General features: G+C 42.9%; 1 protein-coding gene and 1 pseudogene across 1 annotated transcript; one reads left to right on the top strand and one right to left on the bottom strand.

Annotated features, from left to right (window-relative positions):
* Positions 1 to 13,328: 13,328 nt before the first annotated feature.
* LOC146796436 (parvalbumin beta-like) lies at positions 13,329 to 18,481 on the bottom strand. The gene is made up of 5 exons (XM_085629014.1): positions 18,394 to 18,481; positions 17,882 to 17,949; positions 16,535 to 16,667; positions 14,663 to 14,772; positions 13,329 to 13,592 (listed from the first exon to the last, which is right to left on the bottom strand). The coding sequence occupies exons 2-5, from the start codon at positions 17,940 to 17,942 to the stop codon at positions 13,567 to 13,569; spliced, it is 330 nt and encodes a 109-aa protein (XP_085485140.1). The 5' UTR covers positions 17,943 to 17,949; positions 18,394 to 18,481; the 3' UTR covers positions 13,329 to 13,566.
* A 2,012-nt stretch (positions 18,482 to 20,493) lies between these two features.
* Positions 20,494 to 24,238, top strand: LOC146796437 (uncharacterized; annotated as a pseudogene).
* The last annotated feature ends 1,951 nt before the right edge of the window (positions 24,239 to 26,189 follow it).

Genomic DNA, 26,189 nt, shown 5'->3' on the forward strand with positions numbered 1-26,189 from the left:
GATATTCTCGCCTCAGTGCCTATTCTAATCATGGGTCCCACGTTGCAACTCTGGGCAAAAGCTTGCTTAATCTCCACAACGGCCCCAACAGCGCTGGGATGCCTGGCCTCACCATGGGGGTGCCCAGGAGTGGACACCTCACATGGAAAGCCAGGAAGGGTTCCTCAGCGGTATGAGTAAAAGCGCCAGGATGCCCCCGTTGGGGGTGGCAGTGCGCTATACAAGTACAAACACATTTACATGAGGTGTCTAAGCTCTTTTCGGTAGGGAGCATACTACCCCGGAACACAAACTGGATTAGTGGAGAATAAGCATAGGGAAATATTAAATTAATTTGAGCGGTGGACATTTTAGTCTGTTATTTGGATTGAGAAGGATAGTGGGGGGATAGGAGAGGGAAGAGTCTAGAAAGTGGGTTTATTTGGAGCTCATAGCAGTAGGAGGAGGTTTGGGATGAGTAAAGGGGAGGTGGAGGGGGAGAGTTTTTGAGTGGTGCATCTTGTGCTGTTTTTTTACGTATACTCCAGGGGGAGAGTCAGAGGGAAGGGTTTAGAAAGGCTTGTTTGGGAGATCTGAATAGTAAATTGGTTTGAGATGATGCACGGAGGGGTAGAATCTAGAAGGGGTTATTTTGGGCTCATAGTAGTAGAATAGGGTTTGGGATGAGTCAGAGAGTGGAGGTAGAGGATATATTGAGAGAGGTATAGGGTGAGAAATAAGGTAGTGCATTGGAGAGAGTAGTAGAATGAGGTTTGAGATGAGTCAGAGAGTTCAGGTAGAGGATATATTGAGAGAAGTATAGGGATAGATAGAGGGTAGTGCATTGGAGATGCTGATTTAGAAGTAAAGTAATAAATATAAAGCTACATGAGAACATGGAAGGTATATGTGAATAAGGAAGGTAATATATGTAGTAAATGTAGATTTAAGTTGTATTTATTAAACTCAGACTTTCAAGTGTTGCTGTACTTTAAGTGAACTTCTTGTTTTTCCTTTTTTTATAATTCATAGTGAAGCAATTGTCGATAAAGACTTATGATAAAGATTTACTTCTTTATGCAGTCACCTTCATACATGTTAAACATAGAATAATAAAATCATAAGTAATATGTACATTTGTTAAGCAGAACTAACGAATATCAATATATTTATAAATATTATTACTATACACGATTACACAAAGCAATACAGATTTGTAGGTACACATCTATAGTCCAAATAAATGCATATGAGCAAAGGGATATGCTATATATTTATGTTTGGGTATGGTGGTTATGTTGGGAAGAGCCAATTTGAGTAGTCTTCTAAAGATAATGTAGTTATCAGTGGATCTTATGTTTGGGGGTAAAGAGATCCATAGTTTGGTAACTTGAACAGAGATGAACGTGCCTCCTATGGTTTTTTTCATGTATAGTGGTATTTTGAGGTGAGGTGCCAATCTAGAGGGAGGTTCCTTTGTTGAATGTATTTGGTGATTTTATTCCTGATGAAGAGCAGTCCTGTTCCATGTATCGCTTTGTGGGTGATACAAAGCAGCTTGAATGTGGATCTTCTGGCAACCGCTAACGGTATTCAGACAAAATATCAAGTCATTTATATCAACTAACACAATTATTGAGTTGTAAATATCGTGACACAGAAATATTGACAGCAAAAAAATCGTAGTCAAGAATATCGATTTTAAGGTAAGTAATATCAATTTTGATGATATAGAAGTCGTTAATATCGTTTGCAAAAATATAGTAGCTTAAAATATCGATTTTTTTAATTAATGTTATGTATATTAGTATATATTTTAAATGTATGTGATGTATTTTTTTGTATAAGTATTATTTATGTTTTTGAATATATGTGTTACATTTTTAGTAGTTATTAAATTTATTTGAATTAAATGTAGAATGTTTTAGTTCTATAGCGGGTTGTGTGTGTATAGGGGAATAGGGAGGGAAATAATTTAATTATAATAAATTAATGATTATTTTTTATTTAATAATAGTTATTTAATTGATATTTTATAGTGTAAATTTTGCTTTTACGTTTATTTTTGGGGTAAAATCTATGTGTGGGTTATGGGGTTTATAGGTGTAAAAGGTGGGAAGTAATGAATTTTAATTATTAATGAATTAGCTGTTCATTAATATTAATTAACTGATAGTTAACAATGGTAATTGTGTAATTTGTTTTAGGTGCGGTTTGTGGGGTTTATAGCGCTAAAGGGTTAGAAGTAATTTATTTTTAATTAATTAATAATTCGTTGTTAATTAATATTAACTAATTGATAATTAATTGTGTTAATTGTTGCATAACTTTTTGGGGGTGTGGGTTTTGGGTTTATAGGGGTAAAAGGTGGGAAGTAATTTATTTTTAATTAATAATTTGTAGTTAATCAATATTAATAAATTAATTGATAATTAAATATGGTAATTGTGTAATTTATTTTAGGTGGGGGTTGTGGGGTTTATAGGGGTAAAGGGTAGAAAGTCATTTTTTTTAAATGAATTATTAATTAGTTGACCATCATTATTAATTAATTAATTAATTAATTAATTAATTAATTAATTAATTAATAATTATGTTAATAGTTTAATTAGAGTTTTTGTGGTGTGGGTTTTGGTTATATAGGGGTTAAAGGTGGGAAAGTAATTTATTTTCAATGAATCAATAAATAGTTATGCATTAAACGATAATTAATTATGTTGATTGTTTCATTACCCTTTTTTGGGTGTGGGTTTTGCATTTCTAGGAGTAAAGGGTGCGGAGGAAATTAATTGTACTTACTTTATAATTAGTTCTTAAATACTAGTAGTTATTAAATACATTTTAATTGTGTATTTAGTTTTTGGAAGTTTAATTTTAGGTGCAGGTTTTGGGGATTATAGCGGTAAAGAGTGGGAAGTTAATTAATTTCACTGAATTTTAATTCGTTTTTTAATTAGTAATATTTGTTTGATGGATAATTCATTAAGTTAATTGTACAAATAGATTTTGTTTTTAGATTTTAGATGTGGGTTGTGGGTTTTGTGGTGTTATATGGTAGGAAGTAAATAAACTAAATGTATGTAATAATTCATGAGTTTGTTAGTAAATAATTTGTAAATAAAAATATTTATTTGCATGTAAATTATTTTTTATTTTATTGAATAAAGTATTTGTAGGTATTAATGATATGTATTTAACATAATATGTTTTTATTTTTTTAATGTTTAATATTAAATATTTTTTATATTTTCAACATATTTATATATATTTTTATTTGAAAAACACAGATAGTGTTAAGGCAATAAGGCCCGTACCTAACACTATAAGTGGCTAAATAGTTTGGTGATGGTGCTCGAAATCCGGAAAGTGCACCCCTCTACACTTCTTATTGGGAAAATCCCCAAAAACAAATAATGGAATCAGCACACATCAAATCCCAATAGCTTTCTTAATTCAAATAAGATCAAATTGTCCATATCAACTTGAAGAAGAATGTCTGATCCAAATTGTTCTTTGTGATTAGAATTGTTCTCTTTATTGAAAAATGGATGAAATCATTAAAATCCAATATTCACAAAATCCATTGTGCCATTTAATCTTGTGCCATTTAGCCAACGCGTTTCGTCTCCGAAGAGACTTCTTCAGGGCTCTAGGTAATAACGATGTGTTGTATCCAAAATCCAGTAGTAAGAGAATTTATAAAAGCATATCAACTGTTATCCTAGCTCGTGTGTCAAAGAAAGTGCAAACCAGAACAGGCAATGGTTTGCACTTTCCTTGACACACGAGCTAGGATAACAGTTGCTGGCCACCATGCCGATCACTGATGATGTTACCTTAATCATCATCATCTTAAGACTAATTCTTCATATAGCAAAAACGACTTTATATGCTTTTATAAATTCTTAAATTCTGATCATAATTTGAATTAAGAAAACTATTGGGTGTCATATTTGTTAAGATGTATAGTAAATCTAATTAATGTTACTATTTAATATATTTACTATTTATTCTTTTATTTGCTATATATTTAAAAAACAATATTTTGTACAACTGTATTAATGACATTGATATTTTCCCCCCAATATATTTGTACTTATCATTATAAATATAGGACGTTGATATTTTTTACATCAATATTTATAACACAATATTTTGGTAAGGGGATATTTTAGGTGTCGATATTCTGTCAGTGAACCACCAATAACCAATGTAGGGCCTTCAAGACAGGGAAGATGTGGGCTTGTGGCTTTATATGTAAGAGTAGTCTTGCAGCAGATTTCTGAATCCGTTGTAGTCTTTTCATAGTTGTTGAAGATGATCTGTGGTAGAGGCTATTGGTGTAATCGAGTTTCGACAGAACAAGAGAGCCTAGACCTTGTGTGGAAATCCCAGGTGGGGGAAGATGCGTCGTAGAGTTTTTATAGTAACTAAGCTTGATCTTGCTAGTTTGCCCACTTGGGCTTTTAATGATAGCTCGGAGTCCATGGTAATTCTGAGGTTTCTTACTGCCTTTGACACTCTAGGTGGTGTTCCCAGATCGTCAGGCCAGGTGGTGAGTGGGTCATAATTTTTCCAATCGCCACATTGTAGTATTTGCACTTTTGAAGCATTCAATTTGAGATGGCTCCATGTCATCCACTGGTCCATGACTCTGAGGCAACTGAAACTTTGATAGTTTCCAATGTCTTTGGTGCTTTCCAGTTTAACAAGTATGTGTGTGTCATCTGCATAGTTATAGCATGTGAGGTGAAATTGATTGATCAGTGCCGGTAATGACGTCGTGTAGATGTTGATAGGCATGGGTGAGATGATACAGCCTTGAGGAGCCCCTGCTTTTGTGAAGTACCGTTTGGATGAGAAACGGGGCTATGGATGATATCAGTTCTGTTTTGAAGGTAGGATATGATACAGTCAAGAGCAGTCCTCTCTATACCGGCTTAGTAGAGTCTTTGTATTAGAATGTCATGGTCAACCTTGTCAAAGGCAGCTGAGAGGTTCAAGAGAAGTAGTGCAGCAACCTCGTTCTGGTCAACTGTGTTCTTAGGGTAACCCCAGATGACAAAGGGGGCAGAATATGTGCCTCTTCCTGGATGGAATCCTGTTTGAAAGTAACCCGCGGACTGTGTGGAGATTTGCCTTCTCTGTGTTACGCGGAGAAGGCAAATCTCTGCACACTCCACAGCGGAGCGGAGTTCGCCAGCCCCCGCCTCCACCCCCACTATTAACAAGTAAGTAAACATTAATTAAAAATACATTTAAAACCACTTACCTCTGTACCGCGGCGTCCCCGGGCTGCAGTCCTCCTCTTCCTCGCCCTATCGGTAATCCTTGTGAAAACTGCACATGTTGTATAGTGGGCTTTGTCGCTCAGAATCTGCAGTTTTATTTGCCTGTGACTGCCTCAATTTCACTTGTTTGTTTGTGGGCTTTGTAGATGAAAATGTGCTGTTTTTATCTGCCTTTGACTGCTTAATTTCCCTCCTAGTTTCTACCCAAATATGTGCTCAGACGTGTGTGTAAGCAATCCACCCCATCTCCGTTATGTCTAAGCAAGTGAGTTAAAAAAATCCAATTTAAAATACAAGTAAAAAGACTTGTTACACCTCAAAAGCTAAGCAGAGTGCGCCTTGAGACTGCAGAAATCTGCTCTTAGGGTTTAAACGGGGTTTGGAAAGTGTATGTAGCACTCATTTTTGGCTAAGAGAGGGAGTTCTTTAAGTGTGGGAAAGGCAGTGTCGTCAGTGGCCTAGTTTAGGCTCTTACCTGCAGAACTCCAGAGTGTGGATTGAGCCTGTCTGTCTCCAAGGAGCAGCTCGTGGATGAGCCAGAACAACCCAGTCACTCGTGAATGAGCCACAACACCTCAGTCACTTGTGTATGAGCCACAACAACTCAGTTGTTCGTGGGTGAGCCACAACACTTCAGTCACCCAAGGATGAGGCAGAACACCTCAGTCACCTCGGATGAGCCACAAAACCTCAGTCACTCACCGGTGAGCCATAACATCTTGGTCACTCATGAATGAGCCTGAACACCTCAGTCATTCGTGGATGAGCCACAACACCTCAGTCACTCGTGGGCGAGCCAGAACACCTCAGTCACCCACGGATGAGCCAGACCACCTCAGTCACTCGTGGGTGAGCCACAACACCTCAGTCACTGGTGGATGAGCCAGAACACCTCAGTCACCCATGGATGAGTACAACACCTTAGTCACTTGTGGATGAGCCAGAACACCTAAGTCACTCGTGGATGAGTGCAATACCTCAGTCACTCTTGGATGAGCACAGCACCCGAGTAACTCATGGATGAGCCACAACAACTCAGTCACCTGCGGGTGAGCCACAACACCTAAGCCAATCTTGGATGAGCACAACACCTTAGTCACTCGCAGGTGAGCCACAACACCTCAGTCACTCGTGGATGAGCCAGAACACCTCAGTCACTCTTGGATACGCACAACATCTCAGTTACTCATGGATGAGCCACAACACTTCACGCACTTGTGGATGAGCACAACACCCCAGTCACTCATGGATGAGCCAGAACAACTCAGTCACTCGCAGATGAGCACAACACCTCAACCACTTATGGATGAGCGAGAACACCCCTGTCACTCACAGATGAGCCAGAACACCGTAGTCACCCGCAGATGAGCATCACTCTTGGGTGAGCCACAACACCTCTGTCACTCATGAATGAGCTAAAACAGCTCAGTCACTAGTGGATGAGTCAGAACACCTCAGGCACTAGTTGATGAGTGTCCCTCGTGGGTGAACCACAACACCTCAGTCACTCGTGGATGAGCCAGAAGGTTTTTTCAACTGTCCTTAGGACCTGGTTATGCTGTAGGTAAAATAATAGGCATCTAATCTAATCCAATTTAAAATCTGATCTAATCTGTTCATAATTATCTTTTAATGTATTTATTTTTGTGGATTTAATTAATTTATCCATTTGGGAAATGTATACTGTGCTCACTGCGAACACTATCCCCCTCTAAATCCAAGGAGAAGCCTGCCGGTATTGTGAAAAAAATATACTCAGCGACAAAGGTTTTAACAATTCTTGATAAAGAAAGCAGAGCTTGTAGGGATTTGCAATGCAGAATAAATTGGTTTGAAAACTCAATGGTAACCTATCCTACGGATAAACCTGGAGGTCAGAATGTGATTAGATAATATGCTTTTGACCTCAGTTTCTAGGTACGAGTATAATGTATGACAAATATTTAAAGGTGAGGCATAATTTTTTACTTCAGTCAAGTGCAGCCTGGGAATCAGGCTTTTCAGCACCGAATCGATGGGGACTCAAGACAGGATATCTTGAATCCAGTGGCATGGCGAGCACGGGACCCATGTCTGGGCATCCCCGTCCCACTTGGGGTGACAAATGCAAAAATAAATAACAACAAAAAACACAAAAGATACAAACACAAAAAACACACATGCCACTGGATTCAGGCTATCCTGGCTGATGAGGGGTGATACCCCAAAAACGGTCGTAGGTTGCTTGTTTGCGGTCAAGGGTGGACCTGGCCTTACAGTTCGGGCTGAAGTGTTCCCATAGGGTGCAGGATCAAGACTGATTTGCATATGGCTAGGTCCAAACTGGGGTGGCATGTTGAGCAAAAAAAAACCTATGGATTTAGACCCAGATCTCTGAACTGGGGGTGAGTGTTTGACATTGTTCAGCATTCCGTCCATAAATTGTTCTTTTTGTATCTGTAACATCATCCGCCTTCATTCCCAGGTAATGTTTTATTCTCTCACTTTATTTCACTTCTTTATTCAGTTTTCCCATATTTTCTCCACCTCACAGTACATCTTGCTCCCTCTGCTTTCTTCATTCTGCTGCTTTCCCCCTCTATCTTTCCTTTATCGCTTCTACTCTTACACCTATTATTCAATCTTTTCTTTCACTTTTGCAGTGTCTCATATCCTGCACCTCCCGTCCATGTACCTGCTCAGGAAAGACCCATTTAAGAAGGCAATAAGAAGTATTCAAATGTCTATTGACTAATAAAATACTTGGGTGAGATGCTTTCCACTCGCAACAAGCACAGGCAAAGCCAATGGGTCTCGGTTTCAGGACCTATTGGCTTTGCCTATGGTTTTGGCGACGGTAAACAGCATAGCTAAAATAAAAACATGCAATGACGCCGCTGATGCTTCATTTTCGTAGGCAAGCAGATGCCTTTATTTCTTTTATTTAAAGATCTGAGAGCGCATCACAGAAAGGCGAGTCAGAGAAGCCCATTTGTGTGGAAGAACAAGAGTGCAGGTGAATAGTGTGAGTGAGTGCAATGTGAGTAGTGCGAGTGTAGGGTGGAAAATGTGCCGATGTGAGTGTCGGGTGAGCTGTATGAATGCAATGTGAGAGGAGGGCGCATGTGAGTGTCGGGTGAGAGGAGTGCAGGTTGGTGGGAGTAGTGTAAATGCAGAGTGAGTGGTGTGCCTGTGTACGGTGCAGGGTGAGCGGTAAAAGTGAAGGGTGATCGGTGAGAGTGACTGGTGAGTGCATGGTGAGAGAAGTTAGTGGTATGTCCCTATGAGTTCCAGCAGATGATTGTCCCTGTGTGCAGGCAGGATGAGCAGAGTGCCTGTATGAAGGCAGGGTGAGAGGTTTGTTTGTGTAAGTGCAGGGTGAGAAGAGGAAGTGCAGGGTGCTCATGTGAGTGAAAGGTGAGCTGTTTGAGTGACAGGAGTGCCTATGTGAGTGTACAGTGAGTGATGTGATAGTGTGAGAGTAGGGTGAGAGAAGTGACTGTCAGGTGAGTGAATGTGACATGAGTTTGGGTGTGGGTGAAAGTGCAGAGTAGGAGGAATGAATGCATGGTGAGTGATGTGTTTGAGTGAGATTGCAGAGTGAGCAGCGAGAGTGACAGGTGAGTGAAGTGTCACATGAGTGCAGGGTGAGTGGTGTACTTGTGTAACTGCTGGGTGAAAAGCGTGAGTGCATGGTGAGTGGTGTGAGTGCAGTGTGTTCACTGTGAGTGCAGGGTGAGGGGGTGCTCATGTGACCGCAGGGTAAGTGGGGGAGAAAAGTGCGAGTTCATGGCAAGGGGCATAAGTGCAGTGTGGTTGCTGTGAGTGCAGGGTGTGTGGTGTACTCATGTGAGCGCAGGATTAGAGGAGGATGAACTGTGTGAGTGCAGGGTAATGGGGTGAGTGCAGGGTAACAGTTTGGGTGCAGTGTGATCGCTGTGAGTGTAGGGTGAGCGGTGAAAATGACAAGTGAGTGGAGTTCCTGTGCGTGCAGGGTGAGCGGCGTGCTCATGTGAGTGCTGGGTAGGAGAAGGGTGAATGTTGTAAGTGTATGGTGAGCAGTGTGAGTGCAGTGGGATTGCTGTGATTAGGGTGAACATGAAAGTGAAGGGTGAGCGGTGAGAACGAGGAGGGAGTTGTCTGAATACAGGATGTATACCCAGACACCTGGAGTAACTCAGCATTGTATTGATGGCTGGCATAGGGTTTCAGATATAGGTCAAACTATTGCTATTATTGCATCAATCAGGGATGGAAGGTGGAGGAAATAAACAATTTACTGTTCCTGCAACAAACTTTCAGTCTCCTAATTCGAGTTGTCAGCTGATCGGATTTAAAGGGGCATCACCTGGATTTGATGTTCCAGCCAGTACTAAATAAGCAAAATCACCTAAAGCTGGTATTTTTAGCAGCTATTTGTTCATACTTCAAACAACAAAAATACATAACATATTTAAATGTGTTTTAGAGCTACATTAATGATCCATGACTAATAGTTAAAGGAAACAAAGACAGAAAAGTAATGTTACATATAAATACAAACCCTTTTATTTACAATCCTATTTAGTGTTAAGGTGAGGTCTTTGCAGACTCCTTAAACAACAACAAATGGCCAGTGTATTTTCTAGGAACGGTGGCATCCCTACTCATGAGATGCCTTTTCACGAAAAGCATTCTCCCACTGTGGCAATAAAAATAAAATACAAATGTAAGGAATATGCCGAGTGGGGGCCCAGGGGGTACCGGAACCAGTAGGAAAACACAAAGCCTGCTTAACCAGTTCACAAAGGCATGTAAATGATCTTTTAAAGACCTGTGAAAAGCTTTGGTGTGAAGTAGATAAGACTCCAGACAGTGCACAGCCAAGCCCACAGCAACTCATGCTGAGACACATGACGGGTTAAGGCCCTTTTAGCCCTATGGGCGTTGCGCCCCTGCTCAACACCGGTTGACCCCAAAGCCTGGAAAAAGGCCACAGAGGAGGAAGGGAGGGGAATGGAAATGAAGCCTGGAACGAGGAAGATTACTATCCAGTGTTATGAAGACTACTAGTAAATAGTTGGGGCATCTTCCAGCTAGTCTTGCTGCCCTCACCTGTTGGGGTGAAAGGAAAACTAAAGGCATTATAAAGTTATTGATTAAAGGGGCGCGTGAAAGAATGTAATAGATGCACGTGAATAAGGATGTATTTTATTTCTTACTAGGCTACATAAACTATTCCTTTTTTGGGATGTTTTTCCAAACCAAAACATTGATCGGGAAAAGGGCTAACTCCCCAGCAGGTCTGAGTCTTTCTAGGGTCGCTGAGAGTAAGTAGTGCTCATTTCAAAGGTCTATTGGTCTATCCTTCTGAAGATAGGGGAGTCATCATTCTGGACTTCATTATTAACCCCTTCTTGCGAAAAAATTCTTCTATTAAATTATGAATTTTTCAATTAAATTCATAAATTAACTTTGCGGTATGTTCGTGTCTTTTGCTTGTTTATTACTTAGTATTAATATAAGGAAACTTCGACGATGCAAACAATCGTCTTTTGAAAAGCATCATTACTGCTACCTGGGGGTAAACCCCTTGTATTGAATTCAGGCTCAAGGATGATCATAGCCTAGCAAAAAACCTACATTTCATTAGGGGAAGGGGAGGCTGCTGTTGGGGTACTCTCTGCTCTTCCAATGCGGCAATCCGTATGTAACATTTCTGCAATCACTGTGCTAATTGTATTGTAATTGCATTTATATAGTGCTTACGACCCCTGACGAAGGGGCGAAGCGCTTTTACGTCAAGTAGCACGCTACTCCAGAATCCATAAAGAATTAGTGGCGAATTAGTACAGTGAAATATGAAAGAAATTTGAGTGGTGAATATGTTAGTCAGTTATTTGGATTGAGAAGGAACGCACAGGGATAGAAGAGGGAAAAGTGTGCATTTGTATAGCACTTGCTACCCCTAATGAGGTGTTGAAATGCTTTTTCGGAGAGTAGCACACTACTTCGGAACCCATGAAGGATTAGTAGTGAACTAGTATAGTGAAATATGAAGTCATTTGAGCGGTGGATATGTCAGTCTGTTATTTGGATTGAGAAGGATAGTGAAGAGATAGAAGAGGGAAAAGTTTGCATTTATAACACTTGCTACCCCTAATGAGGTGTTGAAATGCTTTTTCGGAGAGTAGCACACTACTTCGGAACCCATAAAGGATTAGTAGTGAACTAGTATAGTGAAATATGAAGTCATTTGAGCGGTGGATATGTCAGTCTGTTATTTGGATTGAGAAGGATAGTGAAGAGATAGAAGAGGGAAAAGTTTGCATTTATATAGCACTTGCTACCCCTAATGAGGTGTTGAAATGCTTTTTCGGAGAGTAGCACACTACTTCGGAACCCATAAAGGATTAGTAGTGAACTAGTATAGTGAAATATGAAGTCATTTGAGCGGTGGATATGTCAGTCTGTTATTTGGATTGAGAAGGATAGTGAAGAGATAGAAGAGGGAAAAGTGTGTATTTGTATAGCACTTGCTACCCCTAATGAGGTGTTGAAATGCTTTTTCGGAGAGTAGCACACTACTTCGGAACCCATAAAGGATTAGTAGTGAACTAGTATAGTGAAATATGAAGTAATTTGAGCGGTGGGTATGTCAGTCTGTTATTTGGATTGAGAAGGATAGTGAAGAGATAGAAGAGGGAAAAGTTTGCATTTATATAGCACTTGCTACCCCTAATGAGGTGTTAAAACGCTTTTTCGGGGGTAGCACACTACTTCGGAACCCATGAAGGATTAGTAGTGAACTAGTATAGTGAAATATGAAGTCATTTGAGCGGTGGATATGTCAGTCTGTTATTTGGATTGAGAAGGATAGTGAAGGGATAGAAGAGGGAAAAGGGTTTGCATTTATATAGTGCTTGCTACAGTTTATGCAATAAACTGTATGCTGTAGGAGTCTGTAAACAAGCTGCAAACAGTTTTGGGAAAAGCCTCCCACACCAGTGCATTTGATAAAGCCAGCCACCTCGCTCGGTGGCTAGTGGTAAAGCTGCTTTTATGGCCTTTGCCGAATGAAGTTCACTTTGACTTGACTGACTCTCTGGCCTTTTCATCCCTCCTGCTATACTCTCAGATCCAGGGCAAGGATTTGTTTCAAAGCCTCTAATGATATTGTACCATTCATGCTGTCCGGTCCTCTAACAACATGGACATTGTTAAGGGCATTTGTTTAAATTTGGCGCCCCTTATTGACCACTTCTGGTGGTGGTATAAGGCAGTTGTCTATAGTTGCCTTAATAAAGTGACAGATCTGCCTGTTACGTTGTATCACTCTAATTCCTGTAAGTCACATTTGGGCCATTATATTCTTTTGACTCTGCCCTTTGAGGCCAGGTTCAGATTATATAGAAAACCCATAAAAAATAAATAAAAAATAGGCATTAGTCAGTTGCATTAAATGTTGCCTGGGAGAGATGACAAAAGACGCTTGCAACTAAAGACTAAAGTGGAGGCACTGGGGTATTTGGTTAAAGAGTATAGTTCCTAGAAATTGAGGTGAAGTAAAGCACTACAAATGTGTGGTCCCTTCAGCACTGAAGTGACGCACATAAAGAGCTCAGTAAGTCTAAGCCCACATGGATATGACTGAATATTGACGAACCTTCACAGGCGTGAGCGCACATCATAGAAAAATTAAAGGGCAGGTCATTGGTTGGTATTTGAGATAAAAAAAAGTTGCAGCACCTATGCATCCTCTGCCCTGTTTACTGATTCACTTACATTATGTGCCTCCGTTTTTTTTAATTATGAATTACAATTCTAGCAAACTTCCAGTAACTACATCCTATAAGTTCTAATGTATATTAATTAATTTTTGAGAAACTCCTTTCAAAGTTCAATTCCATTGGGGTGTGTATGTCATGCCACCTTCGCCACACATATTATTTGCTCAATTCTTTTTATATAAATGAACAATGATCTGAAAGGGAAAATGAGCCATTTAAATGCCACTGTTAAAAGCCTTGTTACCTCTCTTCCCCGTGCCCTGTGGATTATGTCTGACTTGCATGCAAATTAAATCAAATAGTCAAAAAATTCAAAATACATCTGTTTATTGGTGAGATGGTTCCAGGTCAGTCCCGAGACATACAGCTCTTTATTCCTTTGCAACACTGAACAATACAGTCAAAGACATATCTTGTCAGAGAAAAGCGCAGTCCTAACAATAGATAGAAATTTCCAATGCCATTTTTCTGTACAAAACATAAATAAATAGTTGGTTCTCAGAAAGAGCGTGGAGAGCACAAGCAGCTTGGTCGATGTGGTGGTCGGCTTAGCACTTAACCAGGGCAGAGAACTCTGCAAAAAAAAACAGATATTGGGGTGTTAGTCCAATAGGAATGATGATAGAGCATTCTTAGTGGCCAAGGGCCACATGATAAGTGTAACACCTTCAAATAATCTCGTCTTTTTAACTAGCAGCAGGTTGCATTCTGGGACTTGTAGTTTTGCTTTTAAAATTGTAAGTATGAACTAAGAAAAGTGCTGTTGGTAAAAAAGCCAGGAGAGGGTGAAGTTGTGGTACGTGGCATAGCGCCACTTAGCAGCTATGAGCCTATCCATCAGTGCAGTCTGAACAAGCTCATCTGATGACCATAATGAGCAGTTGGTGGTAAGGAACTCATAAAAATAATCTTATGAAATTATATTATAAAACATACACTAAAAAGTTAATCAAATCAACCTATTTTGTTACTTATTTTAAAGTGCTTACATTTCCCAGGTTGAGGGTTAAGAAGTTCATTTATACCAGGGATTTTTTCTTTGCATTCTGGGACTTGAGGCCTGTTTATCTCGGTATACAATTACAGTTACCTTGGATCTAATAATTTCAGGACCAGGCAATAATAGGATTCCAAGCTTTATGGAAATTCCATATGAGAATTGGACATGCTGTGCAGATTCCTGCGTGTATCTCCCTGGTATAACACCTGGGGGCTTTGCCCAAACCTGCAAACTCCCTCGGTGCCACCTTGCGTCACACAATTTCAGTTCCCTTCAAACGGTCACCCGGTGAGGAGCTGAAATCACAGGGTGGCAGGAAAGCGAGCTGGAAACCACTGCATATAGTGGATTTTCAGCTTGTCTTTTGCAGCTGTAAGCAGCCGATGTCCATAGCTCTTCCACGAGGCCCGCCCCCATCAAGGCCCCGCCCCCTCCCCCCTCACATTGTGAAATGTATTGACTGGTTGGAAGGTCTGTTTGCCTGCTTGCAGAAGATAAAATAGCTGAGTGAAACACCAGGGAGCCCCCCAAAGCGTGCAATTCCGATGGGGTCAGTAACCCCCATGTTGGTCAAGTGAAGAAACTAGACTTGCCTGTTCCACTGATCTGACAACATAACCACTTGATAACTAGTCAGTGCTTACCATCAACTCCGATCTTGCCATCACCATCGGAGTCACCAGCTGCCAGGAAGGCCTTGGTCTCGGCATCAGTCAGGGCTCTGGCGCCAGCAGAGAAGTTCTGCAGAAAGAGCCTGTGAAGGAAAGAGAACAGACAGTTACAAGAGCGAACAGAATTATTCTAGTACAGCAGGTGTGACCTGCAGCGTTCCACACTCTAAGATCACCGAGCTGCTTCACGATGAGGCCGCCATGTTGGTAGTAGCGACTGGATGTGTTGTTTACCCTCCCTAGGACTTGGGCCTTTGTGTCCGGAGAGACCACATTGCCAATTGTGCCTTGAGGCGTACTACCAATGGGCTGTTGTTTTATTTTCTGTCCATTTAGGACAATTTTGAGAATATTTTAGAGGTGGACAATTTAGCCCCATTTGTTGTGGTGGCCAGCTCGAGAGCAAGGTGTTTCAGTGCACCAAGCACAATGCCAGTTTGCTGTTCAGTATCCCCCTTTCTCCTAGGATCAGGGTATTTTTCAAGATATTTGTAGCAATCTGGTGCCTTGTGGCAGTGCCTAACTTTTGGCAGCTACCCATAGTGACTGTAATGCAGTATCAGCCCCAGCTGCAGCAGTCTATGCTATTTTGTGGCTGCAGAAGTCAATGACCCTATATTAGAAGAAGACTGAGCCCAAAGTTTACGAATTTGCATCGCTGTGGGGCAATTTACATTGCTATTTGCACTCAATGTTGGTCTAAAATGACTGCCATGGGTGCAAGTAAATGTCGTCTGGACCAGTAATTTAATTTTGCCACAAAACACCAAACAGACTAATTATAAATATGGGACATGCTGCTAACAAGCACTTGGGTACTAATTGACAAAGAAGACTAAAAATGCCCGTCACTTCGCAGTTTATGTTATGTGGCCAATAGTGTTCTACTTTCAGGCTATCATTTTCTTCACAATGTTATTTATTATTCTGCTTGTTTGGTTTGCCCTCGTATAAATCACTTTCACATCTCCACTGTTGTTTTTTAAAAGTGTTTTTGTATCTTAAGCCCGTTTGTGTGTCCCTGGGTCTCCGTGGTGCCTGTGCAGGGCCGGACTGGCCGTAGCGGGCACCGGGCAATCCCTCGGTGCGCCGCAAGGGTGGGGGCCGGTTTTGAGCCCCTGCGGGCCGTTTTTGTTACAGAGCCGCCCCCCCCCCAGCACTTCTCCAGGGCCGGTTGTGGTTCCCAGTCCGGCCCTGTGCCTGTGTGTGTGTGTGCACCTGCGCCTGTTTCTGTGGATGTGTGTGAGTGTCTGTGGTTATACTGACTGCTTGCATAGCTGCCACGCAGCCCCTAGTACTGTGTTATACCTTCAGACAGTCCTGTTTTATAAAGCTGGGATTATTCCGTCCATATTTACATTGTTTAAATCAAAACTACAAGCCCCAGAATGCCTTTTGCTGCCGGTTAAAAAGCCAGGACTGTCTGATGGCGTCACATAATCCAAGAGCCCAGTGCTTTAACTGGGATGAAAAAACTGGTGGGGTTTCACAAAAGGGACATAGCCGGTTTAATTTACGGCGTGGCTTAAAAACATATATATGTATATGATATTGAAAATGTTTCAGTTCTGAAATGATGAGACTGTGAAAGAGCTAAAACGAGTCTCTTTGAAGTTACATCGAAGTCTTTGAGCAGTGGTACTACTGCAGAGTTAAGATTTTCATTTCCAGCCTGAGTGTGAGGGCAGAAATGGAGAGCCCGATAGCGCTCCGTCTCGGCACCTGCTTTTAAGAACTGCCGGTGCTTAGCACCGATAAGACCCGGCCCACTTAAAGCCCTGTATGGGTCCCAGCTGGGTTTGTGTGTGTGAGGGAGGTGCAGGAGAAAGTTTGTTTTTCACTCACTTGAGCTCATCCTCCTCAACGAATCCGCTCCTGTCCTGATCGATGATCTCGAAGACTTGCTTGACCTGGTCGGCGGATTTGCTCTTCAGTCCGGTCTGGGCGAAGAAGGTCTTGTAGTTGAAAGAATCTGCGGCTGTGGAGTGGAGAACAAGGACAACGCGTTAGGAAATAATAATCCGATTTCTCATCGGTAATCATCAATAGAACGGAGAAGAGTATCTGAAGAGATGAGACAGTGAGAAGAAGAAGATTGAGAGACTGGGATAGAGAAGGGAGAGGACAGAGTGAGGTTGGAGCAGGAGAAAGAGGGCGTGAAGAGGGTAAGTGCGAGAGAGAAAGTGCCTGTGAGAGAGAGTGAGTCGGCGCAAAAAGGGGCGCTAGAATAGAATACTAGAGAATGAGACAAGAAGGAAGAGGTTAAAAGAGAAGTGGAAAGAGAAGGGCGGGTGGGGAGAAATCAGGGGTTGAAATAACAGAGAACTTAAGAAACATGGGCTGAAGGACAAGAGGAACAAAATAAAGTGAGAGAGAAAGAGAAAATAGACAGCGAAAAACGGAAGGAGGGAGAGGGACAAAACAAAGACTGGAATTGAGAAAATGAGTTTAAAGGCGCAGAATGGGAAGGCCTGGGAGCGCAACATGAAAAGAAAGAGAGAGAGGGCCAGAAGGGGGCACAACAAAAAAGAAAGAGAGAGACCTACACGAAGGCGCCAGAGAGCGTGATGCTTAGAGTCGTTGATACATCGGATGAGGGAGGGAGAGGCGCGGCTGGGTGAGGGATAGGTTGGGAAGACGGGGCTCCAAGGAGAGCTGAGGATACAGAGGACGAGAAAGAGGGTCTTGGGTTCATTTTGGGCTCCAGGGGTGACTGGGGATACAGAGGGTGAGAGAGAAGGCCAGGGGGGCCTATGGGTACAAAGCACGAGAGAGAAGGGCACACGGATACATAGGGCGAGTCGAGAGAGAGGGCTCAGGACTGAGGATACAAAGGGGGGGGGGGCAGAGTTGCAAAGAGTGGACCAAGGTCTTCGGGGATGTGGTGTCTGAGAGGGCTTCGGTTCCTGATGGTGAGAGGAATCCTTCAAAGCACAGGATGCAAGGAGGGCTGGTGAGGGACAGTGCGGGAGAGAGGCCGGGGCTACTTGTGCAGGGGTTACGGGGCAGGTGAGGTTGAGAGGCAGCAAGGACAGCTTGGAGTGAGGGTACAGCAGAAGAGGGAAGGCTTGGGCTAGAGATACTGAGCTACAGAAAAACCAGGGACCCCAGATACGGAGGCACACTGATGGCCAGGACCGCAGGCTTCAGGGACGAGCAGGCTGGCAGGAGAACCGTGCCCGGGAGCTTTACCTTGGCAGTTCTTCAGAGCAGTAGCAATGTCGGAGTCACTCAGGATGCCAGAGAAAGCCATCTTTAAGCTAGAGGGAAAGAAAAGCCCGTGTTAATACTTAGAAATGTGCGGTCAGACTGATTAACAGGTCAGTGGTCACAGTCAGTCAGTCAAAGCTGTCTTAGCTGCTGAGCACAGGCAGGTCTGAGCCTGGTCCTGCCTGCTCGGCCTGGCCCTTCAGTTCCTCCCGGTGTAAGGAGGGGAGCCCAGCAGGTGCACGTGCCACCTGTCTCCCTTCCCAAAACCCAGGACCGACCAAGTGGACGGGTCAGCCTGCCCGAGTGCGTGTCCCAAATCCAGCTCTGGCCGAGGCACAGCCACACTCCTGGCAAGTCCCGAGGCCTGCATCCATGCCTTCCGCCAAGTCCATGTTCCCAGTGCACACGAATGCCCAAGTGATAAGTTCGTTGCGTCGGATCCCTCTCACTGATCCAAGTTGGTACAGTCCACCCGTCGCAGGAAGCCAACTCACCTTGCTTGGGAGTTGCAGAGGAGGACAGTGGAGGTCTCAGGGAGCTGCTGGTCTGACTCTCCTCCATCGGACCGAGGCTTTTATACATTTCTTCCAGTCAAGAAACAGAGCCATATACAGAAGTGCTGCACACACATGACTGCAAAAACCCACGGAGACACCATAGCCGCCCAAAGTTGCTGGCTAGTCAAAATTGTATTTATAACCCTGTGGAATGCGCACTCTGCTCTGAACAATGTGCGCTCGTGCATGGCTGTTCGTCGAGTAGCCCGAAAATGAGACCCAGAGGGCGAGACCCACCCGCTGTCCTGACAGGGCGAGCTGTCACGGCGGAGTGAGTGGTCACCACAGCTTGCTAAAACCTGGGCCCGCAGTCCCAAAGGAGTTTTATGGAGTTTGTTTGTTGCAGGCAGGCTTGTTAAAAAGTTGTAGCTGCCATGTTATTTAGTAGAGCGTGCACGACATTGAGAAACAGCAGTGGGGTGCTGCTGCTGGGTAGAATGTGAAAATTGATGATTTTTTTTTCATTGTGTGGGGAAAACAATCTGATTAGAGACCCCTCCCCATACACACACACACTCTCTCTCCTTAGATTTTTGGGGCCCCAGGCAGAAAGTGAATATGCGAGACCCCTCTAATTTGCATATAACGTGACATCATAGGAAATGGCATCACAATAAGTGCCATCAATGAATTATTAGTCCTCTGGCATTGCTGAAGCAACGTTCCTGGTGCGGATATCAGTAACACAATACAAATATAAAAAGGAACCCTAATAAAATAAGTCCATTTATTTTAAAGTTTTATTTAGTTGAAATACATTGTGTCTGTCTTACTGGGAGAAACTGTTTGGCCTTGGATGCTACACAATTTATTTCTTTAATCAAATGTTAACAAATTATTTCCGGATTAGTGCCTTAGTGTTTGTATGAATAGGGTTTTTATAAAACACAAACCCTTCCGAAAAGCATCAGAGATCTGTACAGGTCCAAGCATAGGACAAATTCAACATGTGATAAGAGGGGTAGCTGCTTTATGGACTGTTACTGCGTCACGATGTAATCCTAAATTTGAGCTGGTTTGTGTGAATGTGAATGGAAATGGGGATGTCATTTCAGATCCTTGCTGCATAGTTGGGGAAGGCCTTTTGTGTTTTAATTTAAAAAAAAAAAAATTACCAGATACTCAGTGCAAGATAAGATATGTGACACAAAAGATTTTAGAACAAGAAAGATATGAAAGCAAACAAAAATGCTTGGAAATAGCTTGCCTTCTATTAAAGGCGTCACTCAAGTAGCTGTAAAATATCAAAAACTACCAGAATACATTGATATGCAGGTTAAGAGTGTTTACTGGCATGTTCTCTGAGCTATGGCTACAAGACCCTTAGCAACGCACTCTACATTTTGGAAATTAGTATGGTGCACATTCAATTAAGTTTCACATGCATACAGTAATTTTTCCCAAATTTACAGCACTCCTGGAAAACACATGTTCAAATGTAATTAAATGATTCTGTGAGCTCAATGACAAGTCAGCATCCTTAGGCGTCACAGCGCGGTGGACTATGGCTGCAAGGCCCAGGGGAGGGAGACCAGACATCTATTGTTGCACCTCACCAGTATTTTTCCAGTATGGTCAATATTTTCATGTCTAAATCAGAAGGAGAATTCGATAATGGAAGAAAAGCTTGTATTTGTTCATGTTTTCCATAGGAGGACGAAGGCTGATTTGCATATGGTTGGTCCTCGTCGGTAGCACACCAGGAAAACCAATGATAGCCTGGAATGCTCATTACAGTAATTACCAGGGGTTGGAATTGATTCAAACATTCTACTCTGCACCTTTTCCGTCTTCTCTGTAAAACTGCCTAAGTACAATCGGGATGTGCAGATGCGGGCTCCGCAACTCACTGGGCTTTAGGGTGCAATCTACACCTCACTGAGAAGGCCTAAAGGTGCTGACATCAGTCTGGGGTTGCTTGGGCCTAAATTGAGAGGGAACATAACATGAATTGGCTGGACAGTTCCTATCTGAGCAGAACTAGGACTGATTTGCATAAGGTTGGGCCCTGACAGTTGTAACACAGTGAATAAAAACATGGAATCAAGTTCCAACCAGGTAATTACCAGCATCTAAAATAATAATTCAGGCATTCCTCCAGTCACTTTTCAGCAGAGCAAAATAGCAAGAAATCTCAACAGAACATCTTGGAATACAACTATATAGAACAAGAAAATCATTGGTTTGCCAAAGAATTAAAATCTTTAAAACTGGAAGTGTGCAAAGTATAAAGAGAATGCTGTAGAGGATATTATATAAATAAAAGAATAGAATGTATCAGGATAGCTGCCACATATAAAATTAAAATAGGGACGCTAAGAAAATCTACTTAAGTGAAAGAATCCCCCAAGCTTTGAGCATATCCAAAGAATTATTCCTAATTGTATCAGAACTGCAATCTCCTTTAGCTTCCTCAGATACCTTACAGCACTCCAAACATCTATGTTATTATAATCTAGCAAAATTCTTCTTCAACAAGATTAAACTAATATGTGACAACATCCAGACAGAAAAAAAAACTTCCTACACCTGATAACTTTTCTATGACAACACACAGCATCAAAGCTTTGATTACTTAAAATGTTTTCACACCAATTAATGAGGCCAATCTTGATACTTAACTCCGCCATGGCCGGTCCCAATCCCAGCTGCGAAAGGAGGAGTGTTATGCATTGGGCTAGCTACCCACCATGTAAAAAACCCTAGGTACAGAAACATCAACCAAAAGACCAAAAGTTATACCGGCCTTGAGAAGAAGGGAATGTCCTACAGGTAGAGCTAAGATGCCTTGTGGTGGAAGCCAGAGATCCCTGGAAGCCACAAAGCTGATACTTCGACCAAGACCATCACTGTCAGGATATGGAACATTAGGACTATATACAAGACAGGCAAGACAGCCCAAGTGGCAACAAAGATGAAAAAGTACAACCTTTTCCTGTGCGGCAGCAGTGAGACCAGAAAGACACATTCCGGTCCGAAAAGACTGGCTCCATAAGGAATGCTGCCGTATTCTGGACACAAGAAAGAGAACTCCCACAACTTGAGTCTTCTTTCCACCCGTAGGGTGGGGAAAAGTTGGTGTGGTGAATGCTCTTTTGCCTACCTGGCCCCTAATCTGTGGAACGTCTTACCCCTAACTCTTAGGCTGAATGACAACCTACTCAGCTTTAGGAAACAACTGAGTATGTATCTGTTTGCTTAAGATCATTGTATTAAGTCTGGTAGCCCTCCCAGTGCTGGGAAGCCCGTTGGGCAGCCAAGAACGTGATACATTTCTTTGATTGATTGATACTCAGGGAGTAGCACTCATGCTAACAACAGCAGCCAATAGAGCTTTGATTGGATGGGAAGCCCACGGTCCCAGAATCATGACAGCAACCTTCTGCACAAAGAAAAAGAGGATCAACATGATTGTTAAGCAGTGCTATGCATCTACAAGTGACAGCAAAGAAGAGAAAAATGAACAGTTTTCCAACAGATTCCAGTCCATCCTGGAGAAATTCTTTGAGAGAGACATCACCATACTGATGGGGGACCTCAATGCCAAGATTGGAAGCGACAACACTGGGTATGAAGAAGTCATGGGCAACCATGGCCATGGCGACATGAATGAGAATGAAGAAAGGCTTGCCGATCTGTGCGCCCTAAACAGTCTGGTGATAGGTGGTATTGTATTCCCACACAAAAAAACACACAAGGCAATATGTGTGTCACCTGACCATTGAACAGAGAATCAGATCAACCATCTTTGCATTGGCAAGAAGTTCTAAAGGTCCCTGCAGGATGTCAGAGCGACAAGAGGAGAGGATGTGTTGTCAGACCGTCACTTTGTCGTGGCCAGGCTAAAGCTAAAGCTGAAGAAAGCATGGATGGAACCCACAAACCAATGCAACGATATAGCACCACCCTCCTTAAAGATGCACAGAAACTGAGTAAACAGTCACCCTCAGTAACAAGTTTCAAGTCCTGCGAGAGCTAAAGGATGACAGACACCCAGTGGAAATCCAGTGGGAGAAGATAAAAGAAACAGTGACATCAACCTGCCAGGAGGTACTGGGTCCCAAGAAACACCAGCATAAAGAATGGTTCTCCACCAAGACTCTTCAAAATTAAAGCGAGAAAGGGAAAAAAAGCTGCAGTCAACACCAGCCGAACATGAGCAGGAAAAGCAAAAGCTCAAGGCGAATACACCAAAACCAACAAGGAATCAAAGAGAAGCTTAAAAGCTGACAAGCGAAGATTCATCAATGGTCTTGCCACAGAGCTCAGGAAGCAGCAAGCCATGGAAACGTAAAAGAACTCTACGACATAACAAGCAAACCCCCCGACTGGTATAGCAAGCCAGAAAGACCTGTTGAAGACAAAGCTGGGAATACAATCATGGGTAACAAAGGTCAACAACATAGATGGGTGGAGCACTTCGAAAAATCGCTGAACCAACCTGTGCCGCAGTCTCAACCAGACAAACAGCCAGCTGATAAGGACTTGCCAGTCGACTGCAGCAGACCAACCAAGGAAGAAGTACGGAAAGTCATCAAACATCTGAGAAATGGGAAGACATCAGGACCTGACAACATTCCTTCAGAGGCTCTGAAGGCAGACATTGTAACATCAGTAGAGATGCTTTACCTCATGTTTGGAAGGATCTGAGAAGAGGAAAAGGTGTCATCAGACTGGATGAGGGATATCTGATCAAGATCCCCAAGAAAGGTGACCCGAGTAACAGGACAAACTACAGAGGGATAACTCATCTATCAACCCTGCACAAAGTGTTGAACAGAGTCATCCGAAACAGAATGAAGGAACAAGTGAACGCCCAGTTACAAGACCAGCAAGTGTGGTTTCTGCAAATATAGATCCTGCACAGACCAGATTGTAACACTGCGTCTCATCATTGAGCAGTCTATGGACTGGAACTCCCACCTCTATGTCAACTTCATCAACTATGAGAATGCATTCAACAGCGTGGATAGGGAGACCCTGTGAAAATTCCTCTGCCACAACGGTGTGCCAGATAAACTGGTAAGAATCATCAAGAACTTTTAAAAGCAAATGACCTGCAAGAATGTCCACGGAGGACTGTCTCATGGTAGCCTTTGAAGTGAGGACTGGAATCCGTCCAGGTTGTTTGCTCTCGCAACCCTGGCGGCCATAGACTGGATAAGAAAGACATTCACAGCAAGGAAAAATAAATGGGATCCAGTGAACAACTCGGACACAGTTCAATGATCTGGACTTTGAAGACGACCTGCCCTTCCTGTCCCATACCCATCTGCAGATGCAAGAGAAGACCTACAAAGTGGAAGCCACATCAGCAAAACCTAGCCTCAACATCCATAGGGGAAACACCAAGATCCTGAAGGCTAACATGGCCAGCACAACTGCAGTCACTCTTGCAGGTGATGCACTGAAAGAGGCTGAGGCCTTCACCTACCTGGCCAGTGTCATAGATAAGAAGGGTGGCACAGGCGTCAAGGCAAGAATCGTCAAAGCAAGGGCAGCCTTTATTTAACTAAAAAAGATCTAGAGCTACAAGGACCTAACGCTACAAACCAAGATCAGGGTATCTAACACCAACATAAACTAGATCTTTCTGCGTGGAGCAGAAACTTGGAGGACAGCAGTGGCCACCACCAACAAAGTACACACCTTCATCAACACCTGTCTGAGGAAAATCCTCCAAATCCACTAGCTAAACTCCATCATCAACAACGAGCTATGGAAGCAGACTTTACAACTGCCTGCTCATGAAGAAATCATGAAAAGAAGCTGGGCTGGATAGAATACACCCTCCGCAAGCAGCATCAAACAACACAAGACAAGCCCTCACCTGAAACCCTCAAGGGAAAATGAAGAGAGGAAGACCAATATACACCTGGCGTCCAGGCCTCTAGGCCAACTGCAAGGACATGTTACACCTGGAGTCAGAGTGAAAGAAAAGCCCAGGACAGGGATGGCTGCAGGGTCATGGTTGATGGCCTATCCCCCAGGAGGGTTAGTAGGCATAAATAAGTGCAACATATCTTTTGATCTACTGGTGGTGTGGGAACTTGTCTGAGCACCATTCATCTTTCCCCATCCTATGGTTTAGGTGGATTTTCTTGCTCATTTGAAGAACTGCTGTGGTATTTCGAAAGTGGGCTCTGTTTTGGGGAATCATCCAGATCCAAAGGGATGTTGAGTTGGGTAACCTGGGATGCTTCTCCGATGTTGCAATCAGACTTTCAGTTCCTTCACATGCACACAAAGATGCAATTTCCATTGCTGTAGTGACCCACTTTTTCTTGTTGGTGTTTTCCCTTATCTTGCATTGGAAAACCGTTTGCTGTCACTCCTGTTAGTTTGTGTGTTAGTGGGGACAAGGTGTTGCTTATAAGAGATGTGTGAGGGTGTATTATATGAAATGGCTAGATAGCCTTATTGTGGAATCCACTCGCTAAAACTGTCTTGGGTCCAGTCAGGCTCGTTTGAACAACCTTAAGTTCAACCCTGGGTAGCTATGGCTTTCGAGAAGCAAGCCTTGCACAAAGGAACTTAGTTTAAAGCATTCAACAGTACCAAACAACAAAATAAGAAAGTCTAATATCAACCGCAAACAAGCATCGGTTAACAAAAAGTTTGGAAACCTTTCAAAAGTTTGTAAAAGTTAGTTTGGCTACTCTTCCTTGGCTTGTGATACCAAATCCAACTGGATGGGGATTTGGAGGGACCAATGGGGTAGATTTAGAGATTTACATGGACACCAGAGTGTTTTTCAGTCCGGTTCCAGCTTTTACAGTACGACTGCCATAGAATGGAGTGGTCCTCATGCTGGGGATGCAGAATGAAAAGATGCTCAAAAGGTGCTCCGGTTGTAGTGCGGTCAATGGAGCTGCTTTTGTGGAGATTCCTCGGTCCACGGGTGATGTGGGGCAACTTTGGACACAGAGGTCCGGGTCCCACAATGTACTCTGCGGCTGGGTTACCAGTCTCCATACAGTATTCAAACAAAATATCGAACTAAATATCGCCATACCAAAATATCTTGTCCAAAATATCGTGATATGGAAATTTCATCAGCAAGTATATCGATTTTAAGGTAAGTAATATCGATTTTTAAAATATCAAAATCATTAATATTGTTTGTAAAAATTTAGGGGTTGATTAGGATGGCGGGGAGACCGCCACCGACAGGCTGTTGGTCTCCCTGCCATCCTAAGCAGCTTTTCCGTTCTCCAGATCTTGATGGTGGGCGGTGCACAGGCGGGCGGAAAGCCCGACCGCCATACATCCAAAGGGCTCCTTGAGCCCGCCGATGATGTGAAGGGCGCCCCAGTCCATACAATGGTGGCGGTGCCTACCAGGCACAGCCGTAGGGATTAGGATGATCCTTCCCCGCGAGCCTTTCCATTGCGGTTCACCTGCCATGAAAAGTCACCCCAGGCACTTTTCTTTGGCTGTGGGGGGGGGTGCGCCCCAACAGATCCCTGTACCAAGTGACAGGCACCGCATGGTGCCTGTCACGTAGTACAGGGATGTGTTACACATTCTTTTTTTGCATTGCGGCCGGTGCTGCAGCCAGCAGCACCCGCCGCAATGGAAAACCTGTTCAATGTGACCGCTACCGCGGCTGTCGCATTGTAATTTGGCCTGTACGACTCAGGCGGTCCCTATCTCTGTTAGGGTGCGTCCGCTGCCATCCTAATCAGGCCCATAGTTGTTTAAAATATCGTTTTTTAAATTATTGTTATGTA

The sequence above is a fragment of the Triturus cristatus genome, chromosome 10, assembly GCF_964204655.1.
Source record: "Triturus cristatus chromosome 10, aTriCri1.1, whole genome shotgun sequence".
NCBI lineage: Eukaryota > Metazoa > Chordata > Amphibia > Caudata > Salamandridae > Triturus > Triturus cristatus.

Coding starts and splice junctions, on each gene's coding strand:
- LOC146796436 (XM_085629014.1), bottom strand. CDS start 17,942: ATGGCTTTCTCTGGCATCCTGAGTGACTCCGACATTGCTACTGCTCTG. Junction 14,773..16,534: donor GTTGAGGAGGATGAGCTCAA/GTGAGTGAAAAA, acceptor TTTCCTTCACAG/GCTCTTTCTGCAGAACTTCT. Junction 13,593..14,662: donor TGGCAAGATCGGAGTTGATG/GTAAGCACTGAC, acceptor TTTTTTTTGCAG/AGTTCTCTGCCCTGGTTAAG.